Here is a 23,169-nt window from a genome sequence, read left to right as displayed (position 1 = left end):
TTCTCCACTTCCCTTCAAATCCTGTTGGGGTTGGATGAAAATGTAGTGTGGAATCATCATATAGAGCCAGAGAGGCCCTTTCTGTTTCCTTGGGGGAAACTGAGGCTAGGGGCCGGCACTGGCATTTCTGCTGAGCCTCGGTCTGTTTCAGCTACACGACGTGGTTGGTCCTTTTTTCTCCCTAGGTTCTCGGTGTTCTGGTCCTAGGAGGTAGGAAGGTCATCCCCATCTCCTTGCCTTGCTGTGAGGTCTCAGAAGACACCCAGGAGGCAGAGTCAGGGTGATCACCTCAAGTGTGAAACCAGCCAGACAGTTTCAGATAATGGCAGAAGACACTTGGGCCGCATCTTTCCCCTCTCCAGCCTGGTGTCTTGACTGTATTTGTTTTGTTTGGTACACAAGCTTGTCACCATGGGAGGGAAGCATAGTCCTTGATGATTTCTCATTGGGAGGTCTCTGGTACTTTTTTTTTTTTCTTCTTTAAATAGGGGTGACCTTTTAACATCTCTCCTGGCAGACCATTAAAAAGTGGAATTAAGGACAGCAGGGGAGAGAGCTGGCGCATTCCAAAAACCTATCAGAAAAGAATTGAAAGAAGGGTATATGTACAACAGGTGTGAGCAGGGCCTGACAAGACACAGTACGTAGTATGACCAAGTGTGAGGAATTGCTGCTGCCCATGGGCCTGCTGGGACAGGGGAACCACAAGTGTACCTGGAGCCACAGAGATGGCCGGTAGGCTTGGGAGATGGGCTGTGCAGAATTACCAGGATCGAAGGCGGTATGGGGACCAGGTGCAGGGACCAGTGTCCTGACCTGCCTTCCTTCTGGCCCTCCACCAGGGCTCCTAGGGATGATTCTGCCAGAGGACAGCCGCTATGGGGTGGTGACTTTTGAGATTGTGACAACAGGGCACAGCGAGGACATGGGGCAGAGGATAAAGGGTGGGTGGGGGTTTCAGATCAGTTGTCTCAGGTCTTACTTAGACCTCTCCCACCCAGATCCTAGGCACGTTTTTAAAAGTCCCCTGCCTCCCTTGCATTGTTTGTGGATATCCTTTCCCGTAGTGGTCGGGAATGAAAGGAGGCAGATAGGTCCGTCGTTAGCTTGCCGTCTCCTGAGAGTGACTGTTTGTAGCTGTCTCGTGTCACGAAGGACATGGGCACAGCCAGCCCTGAATCCTGGAGCTAGCTGCAGTTGAGGGTGGGGAGTGGGGCAGGGATGGCCTTCTCCGGCCTGGCTGAGGCTATGTGGGGGTCAGCCAGGTGCCGGCGTCAAACTTGCCTCCAAGAGTCTAGCCTTGCAGGTGGCGGCGGCGGCCGTGTGCTGGCGGCAGACATCTGGCGCATCAGGAAGCGTGGTGTCAGGCTGCCCGGCTGTTGGCAGGTGCTCTTGGCTTGGGGTCAGGTGATGCTGACTATCAGCTGGCCGCTCTGGCTCCCTTGGGGCTTGATCTTCCCAACCCTGTGTTCTTGAAAAAGCAAACACATTCCCCAGTGGAGCAGCGCACGCAGCGCTCAGCTGATCACAGGCGGCTCTGTGCTCCTGCACCCCTCCGCTGTCAGTGACACACCCCGGGTTCAGGGTGGAATGCAAGCGCCTGGGTTCTCAAGGCCGCGACTCCTAGACTTGCCAAGAACATCACTGGGCCTAGGCCTTAGAGGGAAAGAATATGTGCTTAGATGGAGTTTTGACTGGGTGACTGGTCATTTTTCTTAATCCCTCTGACCTCTGGTTCCCCTAGACGGTTGGGCAGTTGAGGTAATGTTCAATAAATGCTTTCTCCATACAGCCAATGTGTGGCATCCCCTGCTCATGTGTTTTCTGCCTTTGGGAGACCTATATGTAAACATGGAGTCTCTCCTTAACTACCAAGAATGATGAGTAGTGGGGCCCTTAATCTGTCCGTTCAGTCCCTTCCCGTCTGGGGTGCTACCGAGGCTCAAGGGTCCCAGATGTGGGCTCAGGTACTGAAGTTCTTCTCATGTGTTCCCACCTTGCAGCTGAACCTCAGCCGGCCAATTGAGGAGCAGGGCCCCCTGGACGTCATCATCCACAAGCTGACTGATGTCATCCTCGAGGCTGATCAGAATGACAGCCAGTCTCTGGAATTGGTGCACAGATTCCAAGTGAGTGAGGGTGGCGCTGTCTGGCTCTGGGGCCTCTGGGGGGTTGGGGGGAAGGCCAGGTTGGCTCTACAGCTTAGAGCTGGGGCCTCCGGAGAAATGGCTCTGCCACCGGCAAGCTGTGGTTCCCCGGGCAAGTGCTCAGCTGCGGGCCAGACCTCAGGCTTAAGTGTAGCCCAGGTTTGATGTCCTGCTCGTGGTCAGAGCGCTGCTGAGCCCAGGTAAGGTTTCTGTGTCTTCAGGGCTGGTGCGCTCAGCACTGGCTGCCGATTCCGCTTTCGCCCCAGGATGGGACCCCCCTCTGTTGCAATTGGGGTCAAGGGTCCCTTGAAAGCCTTTGAACCATGCCCTGCGTTTGTGGAAAAGCCCCTGTATTGTTCAACTTGATATTGTTTATGCCTTGCTTGACATTTCTCATGGGCCCGAGGGATGTTCCCTGTTTTCCTACCCGTTCATTTCCCCCCCACAGCTCCAGGGCCCGACCCCTGGGTGATCTGCCTGTCACCTTAGGGTTTTCATGTGGCGTGACCACTGCTGCTGTTGCCGTTGCTGACTTGCCCCATGTGTCCTCTTTTGTGGACAGACACGATTCTTTTCTCTGGCAGGCAGCTCGGGGGGTCATGAAACAAAGTCCTATTATCAGCGGAAATGCAGCTGAAATTGTGCCTGTTCCCGGGCCTCCCTAGGGCACGGGCGCTTGAACCAGCACTTTTTCAGCTGCAGTAATTGGAGGCTGGAGATCCTTTCCCCTGCCAGGACAAAGGGGCTCTTGTCACACAGCAGCCATCCTGCTGACAGTGTTCCTCTCTGCCACGTGTTCAGGGTTGGTGGCCTCGGCCCCCTGAGCATCTCATGGCTCTCACCCACTTCCTGGAGACCTCTTGCTGTGGAATGTCTTTTCCCACCAGCTGAGCTACTCCTTGCCTCCCGCATGAGTTCTAGGGGTGGCCGCATTGGGGTAGGGATTGACCCCATGGGCAATATATAAAGAGTTATAGAGCCCCTCTGAGCTCGGTCTTCTCATAGGCTGAAGCTGTGGCCATGGGCTCTCCTCCACCTCGTGGGGCCTCCTCAGTTTTCTTGTTTGTAAAATGAGTGCTTGCAGGGAGGAGCAGCTGGACAGTGATGGTGTCCATGCCCAGTCCTGGAGGGTGCTCGCTGCTGGTGTGTGTTGTGCTTGCTCCCTGGGTGTCTGCTGTGTGGTGGTTCTTCAAGCCCTTCTCAGGAGTGAGGCAAGGCAGGGAGGTTTGCCCTGACCGTCCCTCACTCCATGGCCTGGACTTAGCTCTAAAAGCAGCCAACCTGAGCTCATCTCTACGTCCCTCAGGGCAGGTGTCGTCAGCCTTGTTTTATAACCAGGAAACAAGGCTCAGAGGTGTGTGGGGTGTGGCAGAGGCAGGGCTCCATGTTGACTTCCTGAGGCCACTGCTCGTTCCCTGCGGGTGGCTCTTGCACCACTTCCCAGTGATCAGGTAGTCGCCACATGCCTTCACCACCGTCCGTCCTCTCAGTGCTATGGGCACTCAGTGAAGCGGCCGCCCTCGTCATTTCCCACTTATGCCTCCTGTCCTTAGGAGGACCCTGAGTGTCTAATTCCTGTGCCTACAGCTCTTCAGGCAGCGGTTCTCTGGGGAGACATCAGAGCATGGGTAGTTGTGTAGACCCTTGAGGCAGAAATGTCTCCAGGCCCCCAGAGGACATTGCTGGTACCTTGCAGGGACCCCGCCAGGCCTTGTCTGGGAATACTAGACCAGGTATAAATTAGAGAGCAACGATGATTCCGGCAGGAGGTATTCAGAGCCATTCTGTGTGGGCTCTGGTCTGAAGTACCTTATATTTATGGTACTTGGACCAACATGGAACGGGACTGCCTCAAGGTGAGGAAGCGGGTACAGGCTGGATAGTGTATTAGTTACATTTCTGTCGCTGTGATGAAACACCATGACCAAAGTGACTTATAGAAGAGTTTATTTAGCTTACGGTTCCAGAGGGGGAGTCCATAGCGCTGGGATAGGATGGCAGTAGCTGGCGGCCTGGAAGCAGGGGTAGGAAGCTAAGGGCTCATGTCCTCAGCTGCAAGTGTGAGGCAGAGAGGGAACTGGAAGGAGCTGAGACGTTTCTTTTTCTTGTTCCTTTTTCCTTCTGTCTTTTTAAAAAAAATATTTATTTATTTATTTAATATGTATTCAATGTGCTGTCAGCATGTCTGCCTGCAGGCCAGAAGAGAGAGAGCGCACCAGATCTCATTACAGATGGTTGTGAGCTACCATGTGGGTGCTGGGAACTGAACTCAGGACCTCTGGAAGAGCAGCTAGTGCACTTAACCTCTGAGCCATCTCTCCAGCCCAGCATTTCATTCTTAAAGCTCCTCCCCACCCCCAGCAACATACTTCCTCCATCAAGACAGCGCCACCTAAACCTCCCCAGTAACACCGACTGGGGACCAAGTATTTACAGGCCTGAGACCACAGGGGACATTTCTCATTCAAACCACCACAGGTATCTCTCTCATGTCTCTGCAGTTAGAAAGCGACCAAGCGCCCTTGGAATCATTGCTGGCAATCTTGCTCTCCCCATGCCCTGCCACTTCTCCAGAGTCACATGAGAGGGAGGACTCCATTGTGTAAGCACATGGGAGGTGGAGCCAGCCTCCAAATCCATGGGCCATGTAACCCCAATAAGTATAAATTTGTTATCATTAAGATGGCACCTTCTGGAGCTTGAGAGGTGGTTCCAAGGTTAAGAGCACTGGCTGCTCTTCCAGAGGACCAGAGTTCATTCCAGAACACACATGGCAGCTTATAACTCTTTGTGAACCTTGTTCTAGGGAATACAAAGCGCTCTTCTGGCCTCCATGGACTCCAGGCACACATGTGGTACGCAGACATACATGCAGGCAAAACAGTCATATACATAATGATGATGATGATAAAGTTCTTTAAAATAAATAATAATAATAATAATAATGAGGAAGAGGAGGAGGTACCGCCTTCTTCCTAGAGCAAATGTGGCCTGAGTGCCCGTGGTTTCCCAGGCACTGCCACATTCTTCTTCACACCCATCAGTACCATTTTTTTCTGTGAAGGCATGGCCTGGTCAGTAGTTAGCTCACTGCCCCCATAGGGGTAACCCTGACCCTGTCCCTCTACTCCAGACACACTAGAGCCCTCAGCCTAGGGCAGGTACCACAGCCGCTCTAGGTGTAGAAAAGAACATTCTGAGGCACATGAGCTTGTGGAATGTCTCAGAGAGAGGGTCTTGGCTGGGTCTTTGAGTCTGCCCTCTGCAGAGCACACACATTGCTGGCCCCTAGCCTGGGATGGTAGCCTTCAGCTAGGTATTTCTGGGGAAAACCACAGCAGGCAGTTTCGGCAAGAAGCCAGATGCGTGATGAAGACCAGGACGTGTCTTCCTGGGGAAGAGACCAACTCTTTTGAGAAAGAGCATCAGGCTGCATTCCTCAGAGGCCCCGGAAGGTAAGCAGGAGTGTATGTAGTCAGGGGACAATGACACCAGCCTAGGGCAGATTGAGGAACTCAGATGAAGGCTAGGGATTAGATCTCTTGGGGCATGGCACTTGGGGCTATCAGTGCTGACATGGTCATCTCTCCCTGAGAGGTGCAAGGTCAGAAGCCAAGCAGCATGGACCTGGGATTTGAGACCTTGACCTTGATCCTGCTGTGACTGCACCTTAAGTGTCATGCACAGCAGAGCAAAGTGAAGGGGCTCTGCCTCAGTAAGGGCTCTGCCGAAAGGGCCCCATCTGTATTCAGGTCCCCAGGGGAGGTTGTAGGCTCCTCTGTGGGAAAAGATGAGTTTTGGAGATGTTCCTGATGGCCCTAGAGCATAATGCTCAGTGGATGCTTCCTGAGCCCCTGGTCCTCAGGGAAGGAAGGTTTGGAACTACGGCCAGCTTCTTCCTTGTGTCCAGGTAGGCAGGTGGGAGGATGTGGGCCTGGTGCATATTGCAGGTCATGCAAGCTGGTTGTCATGGAAACCACTCCCAGTCAGTTTTCCTTGTGGATTAGCCTCACAATGGAGGATCACTGGGATGAGTCAGTTGTTTTTCTGTTTCAAGGGTCAGGTGGAGCCTGCAGTCTGGCGCCTTTGCCCACTCCTGAGACTTAGTTATCAGTGCGCCGACATGGGCAAAGGTCCCCGAGGGCCCTGCCTCCTGGGCCAGTGGCGATGGGTGTGGCTGGTACAGAGGGACCCTGGGGCCCCTTGGCTTCTCCTTAAGCAAGTACGAGCAACCTTTCGTCTTGTCACTTTCAGTGCCACCTGTCTAAAGTGACTGCAAGGGGAGGAACTGGTGGCCTTTGGGCTCCAGAATCTGCCTAGGTAGAGTTTGCCGGTTGTCACCCACCAGGCATGCGCGGCTCTTCCAGGGGTGGTCCCTGACAAGGTTAAAGGGAAGCTTGAATTCAAACTGATGTTTGTGTATGAGCATGCGTTCGTGTGTATGAGTTCACGTGTATGAGTTTTGGCCTAGAACTTGCCAAGTAGGCTAGACTGCCTGGTTAGCAAGCTCTAGGGATCTGCCTCCCCAACGCTGAGATTTTAAGTGTATGCTGCCATGCTTGGTTCTCTCTCTCTCTCTCTCTCTCTCTCTCTCTCTCTCTCTCTCTCTCTCTCTCTCTCTCTCTCTCTCTCTCATATGGGATTGAACTCAGGTTCTCATCCATTGTAAGGCGAGCACCCAGCTCCCCATCCCTTCCTATCCATATTGATCATCTGGAAGGAGGTCAATTGTCTCCAGTATTCCTGGACACTGTCTGTCTGTTGTTATTTGTTTTTTCAAGACAAGGTCTCACTATACAGCTCTGGCTGTCCTGGAATTCACTATGTAGACCAGGCTGGCCTCGAACCCACAGAGAGCCACCTGTGTCTGCCTACCAAATGCTGGGATTAAAGGCAGGGATTAAGCCACTTTGCCTGGCTCTGAACGCGTTCTTTAAGGTCAACCTTATGCTGTTCCTCCTAACTCTTCCTGGTCACACTTGCCCTCCAGAGCAGCTACTCAGGCCTGACTCTTGCCCACCCTTTGCACAGGCGTTTCCTGCAGCCAGGATCCCCTTCCTGAGGATCACCTTCCTTCCAACAGTAGATTCCGCTCCTGTCCCAAGCCCCTCCCTCCCCACACCTTGGCCTTTACTTCCCACCGGGTGGAAATTCATAACTCCTCCTCAGTTGTTGACCCTCCTGGGGCCACCTGCTCCCAGGACCTTTGTTCTCACTGCTGCCCTCCGCACCTGGCACATTTCAAATATGCCTCTGTGTTTTGACAATGTGTTAGGACCGTGGGGAGGATCTAGCCTGGTGCTGAATGGACCCTGTAGATCAGTGGTGGGTGGAGTACTTAGCTCTGGTGGGTGGCTAGGAGCAGGGAAGAAGAAGGCAGCCAGGAGGCTTAGGGGGTAGGTGCTCCTGCCTGACCTGTGTGGAGGAATGTGCCCCAGAGCCAGCAGGCTCGAGAGCAGGGCAGCGGGGCCACAGCTCAAGAGATCCAGGCTGTGGCACTTGGACTTTCTCATGCAGAAAGATCGGGGAATAAGATGATGGTGGTAATAAGGTCAGATTAATTGGCAGAGAGAGGCCCTGTTCAGGAATTTCGAGAGTGCAAGGTAAACTTGGGGCAGGCAGGACACCAGGTAGGCACCAGAGCTTGGATATCGGGGCTGAAGACAGACCATGTATGCTGGAGGCCCAGCAGGGCTCCGTGCTCAGCCCCAAGTGTGCCCTCCCTCAGCTGCCAGGACGAGACAAAAGCCACACCACTGGCCACATCCTGTGGCTCTTCAGGACGTAGTTTTGAAGCAAGAACATTTTAATCATCCCAAGGATTCGGGAAGCAAATTTATATCCACCCCCTCGCGCCACCCCGTGTATTGTCTCCTTCATTCTCCATCAGGTACCGAGAGAGCCCTGAGGCAGCAGACAGGAAGCAGGTGGATCTGGACTCAGGCAGGGGGTACAGCTTGCTTTTAATATGGCAGAGTTAGCAACCTCTGGTGGCTGGCAGAGAGCATGGTGTTCAAGGCTCCCCCTGCCAGCTGGCCGAGGCTCTCTCGGGTATTCAGGACCTCAGATGCTGGAGCGGTCCCCGATGATTGATTGTGTCAGGGAGCTGAGAAGGTGGCAGAGCTCAGGCCTGCTCTCAGTAGGTTCTCCCTGCAGGCAAGGGACTGAGCTCAGCTCAGGACTCATTTCCCTTTAAAAATTAAAACTGCCCATAAGGTTTTTGTTAGCATTAGACAAATTCATATGTGCTTATGTGCTTCAAACAGTGCCTGGCCTGGAATGAGTGCTGTGTGTGTGTGTGTGTGTGTGTGTGTGTGTGTGCAGGCATCAGTCACTTTCCTTGCTGGTGTCTGGTGTGTAGCGGCACAGGCAGACCCCGTGGCACCTTGGAACACTCGGCCATGCTTCTGGTAACACTGTTACCACAGTGACAGGAGCACTTTGCTCCCAGCCTTAGCTGTGGCCCCAGCGGACTTATGACTTCTCTATTGTGACGGGACTCAACGAGGCAGCGATTGCGAAAGTGTCCCTTAGTGGGTGGGAGGCACGCCTGGGAGGGGACCTTGGAAATGGGGGCTTGCTTAGCCTAAGAGGCAGGGTCAGGGAGAGGAGGTGGTCAGGGGGACTTGGCTGTTGTCCCTGGCTCCGCCCCTCACCAGTCAGCCCGTGTGGATCCCAGTCATCCTGCCTGCCACACAGGAACATGTTGGATGGTACTTATGACAGTGACCTTGGGGTCAACGCTGTCTAGTTCCTAAGTGTGGCCGACACCTCCCAAGCCATAGCTTAACCCCCCCACCCCCCCACCCCCCGCCAGGTACGGATGTAATAGCACCACAAGCATGGAGTTAAACCCAACAGCCTTCGGTGCTGAGCAGCCGCTCGTAGAGGGTCTGTGTCTCGCTGGAGGACGGAGGGGAAGGCTGGGGACAAAGGTCTCCTTGTTCTTGGCCTTCCAGCCCCATTAGGAAGCCAGCATCTAAACCCACAAGAAGTTGAGTAACAGTCTTAAGTTGAGATGCTGTTGGCTTGTATGTGGCCTCGGGGGTCAGTCAGAGCATGGGACCCAGCAAAGACCGTGCATTGTCACAGCAGCTCTGCCGCAGAGGCTGCCTTGGCCTAGTCACGTACCATGTGGACACACTGCCTGGGTCCCGGCTCGTCTCGCTCTAGCTCTTCCTCATCTCCATCATTGAGATAATAGAATTAGTTATGCATTTTGCAGGCGAGAAAACCGAAGTTGTCACCTGCCCAGGGTCGTTTGGAAAAGCAGCAGGTCAGGGTTGTAGCTTATACTCTTCTCACATGTGCCTGGGGGCCTTACTTCGGACAGTAGCCAGTGGACACCCCTTCCCTTTCCCTCGGTGGGCTGGAGGGTCAGTGGCTCAGTGGCTTGGATTGCTTCGGACCCAGCGGGTGCCATGCACTGATGGAACACAGACTAGCAGAAGCCAAGGGATTCAAACTGGGTCCATCCCAGTCCCAGAGCAGCAGACTCAGTCCTGGGGTGACCATGAGGCCAACCTCAATGACTGCAAGTCTGGGTCACAAGGCCAGTCCTCCCATGGTGGAGACGGCCACACAATCTGCCCATTGTTTATTTAGACTGAGCCAAGCGGTAGGGACCGGGCATTGCTCTCTCTGCCGAGGGAGGGAACACCATTTAATGCCTTTGGTTGGTAGCAGGCACCCCCCTCCCTACTTACCCCCAGTCCCTGTCCCCTGCCTACTGTGGGCAGAAGACCTAAGCACTACCACTCAATTGCCCAGGATGTGACAGGTAATGTTTTACCTCAAGGTTTGGTGCATGCTGAACTTTAGAAATGTGTTTATTATAGAACCTAATAGTACACACCTATATCCTCAGCACTTGTGAGCTGGAGGCAGAGGAACCAGTTCAAGGTCATTTTTAATGACATAGTGACTTTGTGGCCAGATAGGATATATGATCTGTCTCAAGTCCAATGAATAAGGAAACAAACAAAGAAACCAAAAACGTTTCTTAGTATGTTTTCTGTTATAGGGGTTACATACCCGTAACCCTAATACTCAGGGGACTAAAGGAGGAAGATTGTGAGATGCTGCCTCGAAAATAATCAAACAACACCAAGAAATATTTTCTAGAGTCGTAAGAAGAGCTTTTGCACTCATTATCTTACAGTGTCTCAGCGGCGGTTCCGTTGGCATCTGGAACTGGGTAATTCTTTGTTGTTGGGGCCTGTCCTATGCCAGCCAGATGTTTAGTGACCTGTTTGGTCTGTACCTGCTAGATACAGTAGCGCCCTCAAACATTCCCTGTTGTGAGGACCAGCTATGCCTCCGGATACTGCTTGCCATCTTTATGTCTAGATGTGTGTCTGTGCTTGTGAGGGCAGTGCCCACAAGGCCAGAAGTGGGTGTTGGATTCCCTGGAGCTGGAGTTGCCAGTGATTGTGAGCCTCCTGGCGTGGCTGCTGGGAACTGTATTTGGGTTCTCTGCAAGCTCCTAACGGCCATCTCTCCGGCTCCCACTGTGATTCTTTTTTTTTTTTTTTTTTTGTTTTTGTTTTTTGAGACAGGGTTTCTCTGTGTAACAGTCCTGGCTGTCCTGGATCTCGCTCTGTAGACCAGGTTGGCCTCAAACTCACAGAGATCCTCCTGCCTCCGCCTCCCAAGTGCTGGGATTAAAGGCGTGCGCCACCTCCACCCAGCCCCCACTGTGATTCTTAGGAGAGGGTTTTGGCAACTCTGAGAGCTTGGAGTCAGGAAAGCTGGTTCTGTTCGTGGGTGTGAATACCAAAGCTCCAAAGAGGTCTGTTCTCTGGGCTTGAGGATGGGTTCTGTTGGCTACTTTTCATGACCATACTCGGGCAGAGTGGTGCCTGTCTCCGTGCTCCTAGCTTATGTAGGGATTCTATATGCTGATTTGTGTCTGTGCCACCCTTGTGGGCTACAGTTGTAAAGCTAGAGTGGCTGGCTTCCTTTGACCTCATGTAAATGAATCATGTTAAGCCAAGGAAGTGTGAAGCTGGTCCTCTTGGGATGGACAGAAGAAGAATACGGTCATCATCCTTTGAGGTCCCTCCCAGCATGTCTATGTGGATGGTATCTGCATCCCCAGACTCAGACCTCCAGCCCCAGATCTGCCCTCTACCCCATTGTCAATCTCTCCACTGATTTGTAGTATCAGTCAGTCATCAAATGACTACTAGAGTCATTCATTCATTCAGCAAATCCTAATTGGGTACCTGCTGTGTGCCAGGAATCAAAAAATCATTACAGAAACCACAATAAATTAGATAGACCTGGTAGATACAGCGCATGCCTCGTGGACTGAGCCTGAACATGTATGTGCCTGTGTGTATACATGTGTGTGTTCAGGAATGACGCAGATAAAGCACGTTAATAGAAGAGAAAGGAACATAGCCCCAGTTAGGGTAAGGACCAGGAGGAAGCAAGACAAGTCCCGTGATAACAGGGAGTCTTTGAAGACAAGTGACAATGTGCAGGTCCTCTTTCTGATGACCTCGAGTTGACCACCAAGTACCATTTCCATCTTTGCAAGCTGTCCAAGGGGAGAGAGAGCGCACTGTCCACCCCCAACAGGTGCTGCCTGTGGCAGGGATTGGTGGCATGAGCAGGTGCACACTTGTTGGCAGAGCATTTCCTACCTCTGAGCTTGCCCGGGCCACTTGCCCAAAGCGTGTGGCGCTGGGTCCATTGTCTGCAGCGCCACATGCCAGGCTAGAGCGTCTGGTAACAAGAGCTCCCCGTGTTCTTGCACGGCTGGAGCCTGCTGGAAACTAGAAGGCTGGAAGGCCGTGTGGGCAGGCGAGGAGCTGAGTGTCCTCTCCCGAGTGACCCCTGGCCTTCTCAGCACCACTGCAGACTGAAGGAGCTCCCGAGACCTGTTTTTCTCCGCAAGTTCCAGGGTAGAAGCTCCAGGTTCTGCCTGTGGGTCCCAGCTGCAGGCCAACAAAGCACTGGGTAAAGAGGGCCGGGAGCCTGTGGCCCCCAGGAACTCAGAGGCAGTCCTGCAGGCCACCCTGCTCTGTTGACGGCTGTACACTGAATGGCCTTACCGTCCTTAACTGGTCAGCCATAAGGTGCACCACTTGTCCTCTCCAATAAACACTTTATGCTATGGCCGAAGACTTCATCCTCACATGGTGTTGGCATCCTGAGGCCAGGTTTCCCTTTCTGCAGAACCAGACTGTTTCTTCGCATCATGATCTCCTCCACCCTCCTGGAGTCCCGTTGTCTTCCCTCCGTGTGGTCTCCTACCTCAGTATGTTTCCATTACTGCCCTGCCCAGCTCTGTGTTAGTCCTGTGCCTCAGAATCCTGCACAGGCCCCTTGCTCTGTGCCACGTGAATCTTCCTCATAATCACCCGTCTGGACTGTCACTCACTAATGCAATCTCCCAAGGGCATCTGTCTTCATTTGTTAGACTTAATCCAGGGCTGGGAACCTTGGCATAGTTACTACTTCCTTCCTGAGAAGGGATCTTCCTTTGCTTCTCGATCTGCAGGACTCCCACACTGGGAGAGAGGAGGTAGCCTCCCTGTGTATCTTTTTCCTGTGGGCATTATCTGGCTCATGCTGCCATGTGGAGTATTTTAGTCTGTACAGCTATCAGGCTACAAGCCATAGCCCCATTGCAGCACACTAGAAAGACTTCTAGGAATGAGCTAGATGGTTCTGGCCCAGATGCAACTGAGCTGTCCTTCCTGGAGCCAGGTTTTCTTCTGCCATTTTCCTTTGCCTGGTATCAGAGTCAGGGTCTCATGTGGACCTTCTTCTTTCACTGAGGTGCTCTGAGCCCTGGCTTCTTTGTTAGAGGGGCTGTTAACAGGACCTCCTTGACAGGGCGGGTGTGAGAGAAGCGTGCCTATGACCTGTGTGTCATAAGTGTATTAGTAGTAATTCACCTTGGACGTGAGTCCAGGTCCATCATGATACCAATGCTTTGGTGACAAGAAGACTCCTGGCTCTCACCCAGCATGGGAGGAGTGCATAAGAAGGCCAGCCTTTGTGACTCTCAGAGGAACTAAGAGGAGGAAGATGACGCCGAGAAGGCCCAAGGTCACCCCCTTTTCATAAAGGCTCCCATGAGAGTAGTCTTCGGCAGCTCTGTGGCAGTCAGTTCAGCTCTGATGGTAGTCACTCCTGCTGTCCCTTAGGTGGTCAGGTGCTCCTGAAGCACACACCTCCCGGTTCCCAGGAGCCTGTGGTTAGGACCAGTGGTTAGGACCCGGAGGTCCAAGATGCCCAGTGTGTCTCCTCCCAGAGCCAAATGAAGCCCTGGATGCTAGCCCCTGCTGCATTGAGCGCACAGGTGGGTATCATCTACAGGCGGTGTCTCTGGGAGAACCCTCAGTGGGATTGTGCTCATATGTGTCCTGGGGAGCCTGGGACCTCTTGGGGCAGGCAACTCCCCAGTGCAGAGCTAGTGATCGTGAGGGTCTTCAGGATGGGGACAGGGTGAGCCCAGAGGTTTGCTGAGTCCCATGTTGCAAAATGCAGAACAGTCTTTTTGTCTGTGTTCTACCCACGCTCTGTGCATTGATTGCCACTGGACCCCAACAGCTCCCTAGGGACGTTTTATCCAAAGCTTTGGTCACATCAGGGGACCACAGACTTGATTCCAGAGTCTTTCTTCCAGACCTGGAAAATGTGACGTCTTCCCAAGTTTCCAACTCTTGCTGTGTTAAACACAGTAGTCAAAAGCAGCTGGAGGAGAACAGAGTTCATTTCAGCTTACAGTTACATCCATCATCGAGGGGAGCTGAGGCAGGAACCACGGAGGAGTGCTGCTTCCTGACTTGTTTGCCATGGCTCCCTCAGCTACCTTTCTTCGACAGGCCGGGCTCGGCTGCCCAGGATTAACACCTTTCAGGGTGGGGTGGACCCTCTTACATCAGTTAGCAGTCAAGATGTGACGTTGAGGGGCTAGAGAGATAGCTCAGCGGTTAAGAGCACTGGCTGTTCTCCCAAAGGTCCTGAGTTCAATTCCCAGCAACCACATGGTGGCTCACAAACATCTATAATGAGATCTGATGCCCTCTTCTGGCCTGCAGGCAAAACATGCAGGCAGAACACTGTATACATAATAAATAAATCTTAAAAAAAAAAAAAAAAAAAAATGTGACGTTGCTTCCTCAGGCCAGTTTGGTGGGAGCAGTTCCTCAAGGGAGAATTCTTCTTCCCAAGTATGTCTAGGTTTGTATCGGGTTGGCAAAAACTAGCTATAACACACACAGTCGGGATCTGCATTTGGAGCTTCTGGTGGCACTTTCTGTTGGAGAGCAGAGCCCGTCTCCCCGCCAGGGGACTGCAGAGATGTAGTACAGCTGGCGCTCCCCCAGTCTTCTGATTTGTCTCAGAGTGCAGTGGGAAAACGGTCCCCCCACCCCCGCCCCCCACCCCCGCCACACACACACACACACACACACACACACACACACACCCCTCAGAGCCCCTAATGGCATTATCCCGCGGTCCCGGATCAGCCTGTGCTCTGAGTGGGCACCTTCTCTGCCTCTGCCTCCTTGTCCCTTCTGACAGTGGAACTTTCTGCCTCCTCCTGACCCTACTGGGCTCAGGCTGTCCATTTCTGTGTAAAGACCAGGCTCCCCTGTTCACTTCAGGATCTCACTCTGGTCCCTCTTGGCAGGCCGGCTCTCCAAGGGAATGGGTGTTTACCATTTGCCATGGAGATGGTTTGTGTCTTTCTTCCAGCAATTTGTTCGGCAATTCTAAGAGACGTGTGGAAAATGCATGCAGCCCTCCATACAATAGAGGAGCTGAAAAGCTTGCAGGAAAACGTACTTGTGATCGCAGGGAAGCTGGGAAAAGCCTTCGCCCTGCTCCCGTCTCCAGAGAGATGGGATCGCCTGGGCAGAGATTCTTCGGTGTGCACCTCTGCTTTCATCCCGGTTCCAAGTGTGCTGGCCCCTGCTTGTCAGATCGTTCCCCTCTCTAGTTTCATGGGGCTTCTTTCTCTTGTGATTTTGGCTAAAATTCCTGCCTTGGTGATACTGGGTTCTATTTAAAGGTCTCTGTCCCCCTGCAGGAACATGGGGCTGCATGTGCTTTGCTGGGGCCTAGGGGAAGAAATGTATGTCCGTGTTTAGGTGGCTTCAGTTGCTGGGTGGGGAGTGTGTGGGACAGCAAATGCATGTGGCCCTGCTGTCCCCTGCCGTGCCTACCAGCAAGCAGCTGCCCCTCTCTCCAGGGAAGCCTCATGTGGTCTCGATACTCTGCTCCATGGGTTTCTCTACCCAATAAACTCCTGGAACTTAAGGCCATCTGTACAAGAACCTTCAGGGTCATTTGCAGTGTGTCTTGAGAGACCTTGAGAAGCCCAGTAGCTGGCTGCCTTGGTCCCTGTCACATGTTCTTCCTGGCACACCAGGCTGCTTCCGGAAGCAGTAGAGTGGGAAGGGGTTGGAGGGCCTGGAACTTTCTTTTTGGTTTTTCAAGACGGGGCTTCTCTGTGTAGCCCTGGCTGTCCTGGAACTCACTCTGTAGACCAGGCTGGCCTCGAAATCGGAGATCTGCCTGTCTCTGCCTACCAAGTGCTGAGGGACTGACTTGGACTTTCAGAGCTGGCTAAGACCATGGAGTTGGGAACCAGGGGTGGGGGTTCCTCTTCACTGGTGTATCTGCTGCACCTGTAAGACACCCAGCACTGACATCTGTAAGTCTCTGTGAGCGGGATGGGGAGGAGGGGAACTAGTGAGTGGTGGGCTTGTGTGTCAGCATGCTTCGATGAAGGAAAGGCCACCAGCAGGGGTGCTTGCCCATGAGAAGCCCTCATGGGAGAAGCAGGGCTCAGGAACAGCTCTCAGGTAAGCTGAGACTAGGAAAGAGTGGTAATGGGCACATCGGTGTGGCCTAATGGCCATTCTTCATAGATCTGCATGGTAGCTGTATAAGCCGCCATGGGGTAAAGGGAGTCAGTCTCAGGAGTGAGCAGGAGACTGGAATCTGCTAGAGTTGGTGCCAACAAGGAGGCCTCCCAGGTGGCACACATCCAAGGGAGAGAGGGAGATTTAAGCATTCATGGGAGAGGACAGAAAGGAAATTCTGGGTGAGTTCATGGGGAGGACCATTTGAGACAGAGTGAGTATGAATCTGGCCCTTGCCTCAGATGCTCTCAAAGTGATACTAGGAACAAAACTAGGTTCTCTTAAAAAGCATCAATGGTTCTTTCTTTGTGTTGATAAAGCTTATTAGAGAAGCAGCATTGTGGGTATTTCCCCTTGTGACCTTTGCTAACCTCAGCCTGGTGTGTGGGCCAGGGTGGGGCTGGCTTCAAGGCAGCAGTGATAAAGTGAACTTGTGTGATTCATTCATTCATTCATTCATTCATTCATTCATTCATTCATTCATTCATTCATTCATTTTTCCAGGGCTGTCTTGACCATATGCGATTTTTTTTCTGTCACAATTTGGGGGCTAAAATTCTAAAATCAAGATATTAGTAGGAAAAAAAGAAAAAGATATTAGTAGGGCTAGTTCCACATGGAGGCCAAGGGAGGATCTGGCCCATACTCAACCATACTCCGTATGACTGCATCCTAACTTGATAATGGCTGAAGACCCATTTCCAAATAGATGCATGTTCGCAGGTGCTGGGGAAGGGTCTTCCTCAAGCCCAGCCTTTTTAATGAAGCCCTCTTCAGCCTCTTGTAATTATGTCCTTCACATTATAAATCTGAAGAGCCAGCGAGGACAGGCCTCATTTCCCTATGTCAACAAGTGGCTCTGACTCACTCTGCCTGGGGCTCCTGGAGTCAGGACGGAGTGGCTTTTCTTGTCTCTTGGTGGGTGCGTATGCGTGTGTCTCGGTACATGTAGGTGTGTGGGCATGCATGTCTGTGTCTGTGTGTGTGTAGGTTAGAGGTCACCCTCAAGCGTAGTTCCTTTGGAACTGTCCACCTTGGTTTTTGAGACATTCCCTTACTCACCTGGAACTTGCCAAGTAGGATGGGCTGAGTGGCCAGCAAGCCCTAGAGCTCTGCCTGCCTCTCCTCCCCTAGTGCTGGAGTCAGAGCAGGAGCAACCCTGCCTGGCTTTCACCTGGGCCTGGGATTGAACTCAGGTCCTCGGGCTTGCACAGGAAGCCCTTCACTGGCTGGTCCCTCTCCCCAGCCCCTCTGTCTTTAATTTACCGAGTTGTTTTATAGCATCTTGTCTCCCATGTGAGTTACTGTTCCTCCCCAGGATGATGCCAGACTCCTCAAAGGCTGACTCCCCGACCCCCAGTTTCCCTTGAGATTCTGTAGTGCCCACCCAAAACCTGCTGGGTATTGAAGAGGAAGTCCTGACTGGCGCATTTCTGACAAGGCTGAGCTCTTGGTGGTATGGCTGGAGGAAGTGGCACAGTCCTGTTCATCACACATTTTTACGAATTTTCCACGAATCTCTTCACCTTCCCTCTCTTCCTTGCCCTGCTTGGAGCCCTTATCCATTGGTGCAGGAGGCTGGACTGGAACTCTGATGGAGCGTACTGAGCAGAAGGACCAGGTCTGGAGTCAGGCAAAGCTTTTACCAAAAGGACACATGACCTTATCAGACTGTGACTACTCTTTGCTTCTGAGCTCAGGCCTTAGGCGTACCTCTGCTTAGATTCCCATTGTGCCTACTCACAGATACCCCGTCTCAGTGTTTCTTCCTTCATGAGGCAGAGAAGCCCTTTTTTGTCCCAGTGTCCCAGCAAGAACCTCAAGCCTGCCTCTGATTGGACAGATATAAGGTCACATGTCCTGTTCTGGACCCTTTATTAGTTTAACCAAAGTCATGTATGTAATGGGGGGAGGACAAAGAGAGCCACAGATGCACAGAGGATTGTGGGCACATAGTCTTCTCGTTGCCCTTGTTACAGCGACAGCCTGCTCCTCTAACCACAAGTGGGCCTTTCTTTCAGGAGTACATTGATGCTCACCCTGAGACCATCGTCTTGGACCCCCTCCCCGCCATCAGGACCCTGTTAGACCGCTCCAAGTCCTACGAACTTATCCGCAAGATTGAGGCCTACATGAAAGGTATGGACACGTGTGGCTCAGCCTCCCGACGGGTGGCCCGCACACCCCTGGTCCCAGGTTATTCACGTTTGAGGAAGGGCAAGGATTCTTCTTGTCTTGAGCACTTTGACCCAGGAAGTTATGAGTTCTGGGGGCAGCCATCATACGTAAGGAGGACCTGTGTTCTCCTTTGCAACCAGGGTTAAGAAATAGAAGGCACCGGATGCTCTTGAGGAGAGTGGTTCTGAGTGCTGCAAAGGGTTTTGCTGTGCTGAAGCCCTGTGGGGAGATGAGGTAGCCTGATAGCACCGTGGTTAGGGAACAGGAGTGTGTGCCGAATCGCTCATGTGGAGTAGAGTTATATACCAGGGCGAAGGAGACAGCGGGAGATCAAGGGCCTTTAATCAAATGCAGAGAGATGCACAGTGCTGCTGCTGCTGCTGCTGCTGCTGGACATCATGGGGTGCATGCTGTTCCCCTGGGCGGAGCCTCCTCTTCACCACATAGCTTCTGCCAACTGCTGGCTCTTACCCAGAGGTCTCGTCTCTCTATCCCACTTGACCACACAGGAAGCAGGGCAGCCCCCAAAGAGTGCAGACGTCCTTTTCAAGGTGTGTGCTTCTGTGAGATGGGCATTCTAGAAAGGTCCTTGTGAAAGGTAACTGCCTAGTCTCCCTGCCTCAGTGTTCCCTGCTGAGGCATTTTGTTTCCATTTTAAGCAACGGTTCTTTCTTTGCCTTGGCCCAGGGGCTGCTGAGCCATTCCCCTCGGCTGCCCCCCTATAGACCATGTTTGTGGCCTTCTGTGGGGGCGGGACTAGTGAGCACAGTTGGTGGGGGTGGGGGGGCGGGACCAGACGTAGTCCTGAATGAGGAGCATCCACGCATTGGGTAAGCGCCATGTGCTCGGCCAGAAGCCTCTCATGCCCTGTCTGTTGGCGCTGTTTGCTGGGCACAGGGATCCTGATCATTTTACAGATGAGTCACGGAGCCTGCGTTAGTCAGCTTTTTGTTACCAGAACCAAGTACCTGAGCTAAGCTGTCTGAGTCAAGGGAAGGTTTAATTACCCCTTCGTTTCAAAGGTGAAGTCCAGGCAGCGCAGTGCAGGGCTGTCCTTTGACTGTCCCCTCATGGCAGCTGACTGGCAGGAAGGAACACAGATGGAAACCAGCAGGCGGTTATGTCTTGAACCAGGAACACAAAAAGCTGAGCGGAACCCAACTTGCTTCTTTTATAATAACCCCCCTGTGAAAACTACTGAGTCCCATTGACCTTAGGAACACCCTCCCACCCCCCACCCCCCAACAAAACATCCCCCACCCCTTAAAGCAAAGGCTCTCAGCCTTCCCAATGCTTCGACCCTTTAATACATTTCCTCATGTGTGGTGACCCCCGGCCATAAAATTATTTTTTGTTGCTACTTCGTCACTGTAATTTTATTGCTGTTATGAATCATGATGTAAATATTCGTGTTTTTCCATGGTCTTTGGAGAACCCCGTGAAAGGGTCATTCGGACCCGCCTCCCAGGGTCACCACCCACACAGATTAAGAAATGCTGCTTAAAGGTTTCACTCCCTCTTATACCACATATAGCCTTAGGGACATCCAACCACATGGACCTGGGGAGGAGACACACGCTGTATTTAAACCACAGTAGAGGCCTGAGAGTTAGCAGACACACAGCTGTCCCAGTGGCTCTTCATCCCCCCTGCCCATAAGCTTGCCTTTTGCAACCATGACCAGAGGGTACACAGTGCAGTCAAGGTCCTACTAGGAGCATTGCTGAGGGGCAGTCTGTCCTGGGGAAGAGCTGGGCTAGGCTGTCCTGGAGGGGTCTAGAGGCTTCATTCCTGGTGCCCCATACCCACTACTTACCAGTTATTGTGGGGTCTGAAGGCAGGCAGCCAGCAACCTTCTTCCTTGGGTCTGGATGGTTTGCATTGCTTTCCAAGATGGGTCCAAGATCCCAGGTGAGAAGGAGTGTTTGGACACTGATCACATACAGGACAAGTATCGTTAAGTATGAGAGAAGGGCTAGCTGGTGTAAGGAAATGGCAGGCCCACAGCCTCATCTGATGTTCTAGGCCTGCCCATGAGATGTGTATGTGTGTGCATGGCGGAGGGGGTGGGGTGGGGGGGTAGGGGTGGGTGTGTGGAAGGTGCCACCATGGAGCTAAATAAACGGCCGTGGAGGGAGACAGGTTGAAGTTGGATTGGAACCTTAGACCATTCACTTAGCCTGTTTTGTGTAACGTGGGATAATGTGGTTCATCCTCAAGGCAGCAGTTAGAATGATGGGGATTTCATTTGTAGAAACATAGTATGCTGTAGCATGAATCTTAAAAGGTCTTATTAATAAAATCAAACCTGAAGCCAGGTATTGGGGTGAATGCTGGAAGATCAGAGAAGCAGAACAAGCCACAGCCACCTCACCTTGCCAATTCCTCAGCTGATCCTGTTTCCTCAGACTGGAAGCTTCTCAGTCCTCATCCAGAATGAATCTCAGCTGAACTGCTGCTCAAAAGCCTAAAAGCTTAACCAGGCCTAGTTCCTCGTCCTCACACCTTAAATACCTTTCTGCTTCCTGCTATCACTTCCTGGGATTAAAGGGTCATGTCGCCATGCCTGGCTGTTTCCAGTGTGGCTTTAAACTCACAGAGATCCAGTCGACACTCTGCCTCTGGAATGCTAGGATTAAAGGTGTGAGTGCCACCATTTTCTGGCCTCTATATCTAGTGGCTGTTTTGTCCTCTGACCCCAGATAAGTTTATTAGGGTGCACAATTATTTTGGGGAACATAATATCACCAGAGTATGCTGTTTGTCCCACCGGGTCACTTAAAACAGTAGCTTCTTACTATTCCTGCTACAGCTGCAAGGGCTCAGATATCTTTATTGGGTCTTAGAGCTTGTAGAAGACTCTATGAATGGGAAAGCAGGGCCTTCGCACCCTGATTTCAAGGGCAGCTCAGGGCTGGTTAGGAGCATGCACCCTGTGGTCAAGGAGCAGGGCTGTGGTGCTGAAGCTGCCTCAGCCTGCACAGGAAGTAGTGAGCCTGCTGGTTGCTGGGTGGTTGCAGACAGTCTGGTCCTACAACACAGCTGTGAGGACTAAGGTGCATGGGAATGTGTTCCAGAGGGAATCCAGTGGCTAGGGAACGGGTATCCAAGCCCCAGTGGCTCCTGCTGCTACCTGGGACATTCCCTATTCCACCCACAGGAAAGGGCTTTTCCCTTGAGCCTTTAGGGCATCTAGGGGGTATGGGAACTCTGACTCATAGCTCATTTCCTAGATGAGACCTAATTAAACACTGGTTTCTATTGCAGTCATTGCTTATGTCCCTGTCCGAGATGGAAGGGGAGCTCAAGCCAATGGTTCAGGCTTCCTTGGGAATGATAATTCACCCTGCTGAGCAGGGCTTTGGTGGGCGAAAGTTCTAGAAGGGCCAGCAGTGGCTCATCTGCCCAGAACTGCTCTAAGGCCAGCCTTGCTGACCTCAGAATGCTCACTCACTCTTTGTTTTCACTACAGCAACATTTCTCAACCTGTGGGTCAAGACCCCTTGGGGGGGGTGTCAAACTTTTTCAGCGATCATCTAACACCATGGGAAAAAGAGATATTTACATTACAATTCATAACAGCAAAATGACAGTTCTGAAGTAACAATAAAAAAGTTTTGTGGCTGGGAGTCACTACAACGTGAGGGACTGACTATATTAAAGGGTCGCAGCATTAGCAAGGTTGAGAACCACTGTACTAGAGCATCCAATATGGAGCTGTAGACCCTAAGAGTCTTTCCTGGAGTGGGAGTGAGACAAGGTGACTCAGATTCGGAGGACTGTCGGAGGACTCCGTGCCTGCTAGGGGCTCCTTCCCTAGGTACCCGTGGAGAAAGACCTCCCTGCGTGGGCAAAGCTGGGACAGGCAAGGGCTGAGGATGCAGTGGACTGGCTGGCAGATGGGCATCGTGGTGAGGGCATTGAAGAAAGCTGCCAAGTGGTGCTTAGGAAGGACTGGGAGAACGTCAAGCCAGAGAGAAGGGACTTTGTTTTCGTTTTCAGACCATGTTGTGGTGCTTGAGCGAACAAGAGAGATGAGATTGGTATTGACGTGGCTGGGGGCAGCTCCCAACGGTCACTACCAGCATCCTGTGAGGGGCGTCCAGACCTTTTGCCGGTGGCTCACATCGGGGCAGGCTTGGGAGGCCGGGGACAGGCCACTGGAGGGAAGGTGCCAGGCAGGAGCCATTCTGCTGGATCCAGAGCCTCCGTCCCAGACCTTGTCTTCTAGAAGCCACAGGGTAGGGGGATTTATGTAGGTCCTCCCAGGCAGGGCTCCCCTGCCAGGGCTTGTGAGGACCATTGATTGTACCCTAAAGCACAAATGGTCCTGGGCTGGCAGGAAGTATTGAGGGGAGGCTATGAGTGCTGCACCCAGAATTTTCCTTATTGTCTGTACCAAGCCAACTTGTATTCTTCCTGGAGGGCAGTGGACCTGGGACTTTTTGAACCCTTTCTTGCAAAGAGGGGGCAGTTCCATGGCAGTGCCCCTGGTGGCTCCCTGCTGTATCTTTGCAGATCCTCTGCAGGTGCAGGGACCCTTCTTGGGAAATGCATCCTTGTGCATGCGCCCCAAACCCCCCTTTTCCTTGGAGGCACACGTCCCCTTTTCAGGCATGCTGTAAACGACCATAATTACCCCCGAAATTCCCTCAGATAATTATAGCAATCCAAGCGACAGGGCTTTTGTGTGGAGAGAAGGGGCTTGGTTAGCCTTTCCTAAGCTGCCGGCACCCCCAGGCTGAGGTGCCCCCCCTGTTCTCTGAGAACCCAGCCTTCAGGGGAGCCAGAGCTGGCAGAGGCTGCTACAGAGCGGTTTGGCTTCTCTGGACTAGGGAAGGAGGATGCCTGTGGCCCACGGGGAAAGTGCCCCAAGAATAACATGGTCTCTAGGCCAGTGTCCATGCTTATGTGGCCATCATCTCCATGTAGAGCATTCCCTAGGAGAACCA

General features: G+C 52.6%; 1 protein-coding gene across 5 annotated transcripts in view; it reads left to right on the top strand.

Annotated features, from left to right (window-relative positions):
• Itpk1 (inositol-tetrakisphosphate 1-kinase) overlaps positions 1-23,169 on the top strand; it is a 145,342-nt gene that overhangs the window by 83,740 nt on the left and 38,433 nt on the right. For 4 of the 5 annotated variants that reach the window (XM_006990894.4, XM_076551286.1, XM_016009168.3 and 1 more), the window contains 2 exons: positions 2,004-2,129; positions 18,061-18,178. In XM_006990894.4, the coding sequence (XP_006990956.1) occupies positions 2,004-2,129; positions 18,061-18,178 (244 nt within the window). Of the gene's footprint in view, positions 1-1,566; positions 1,762-2,003; positions 2,130-18,060; positions 18,179-23,169 lie in introns of those variants that run through there. The other variant, XM_076551287.1, reaches the window with a different exon arrangement.

Source organism: Peromyscus maniculatus, chromosome 14, assembly GCF_049852395.1.
Source record: "Peromyscus maniculatus bairdii isolate BWxNUB_F1_BW_parent chromosome 14, HU_Pman_BW_mat_3.1, whole genome shotgun sequence".
NCBI lineage: Eukaryota > Metazoa > Chordata > Mammalia > Rodentia > Cricetidae > Peromyscus > Peromyscus maniculatus.
The sequence above is the reverse complement of the archived record's forward strand: the minus strand, read 5'-3'. Positions and strand labels throughout refer to the sequence as shown.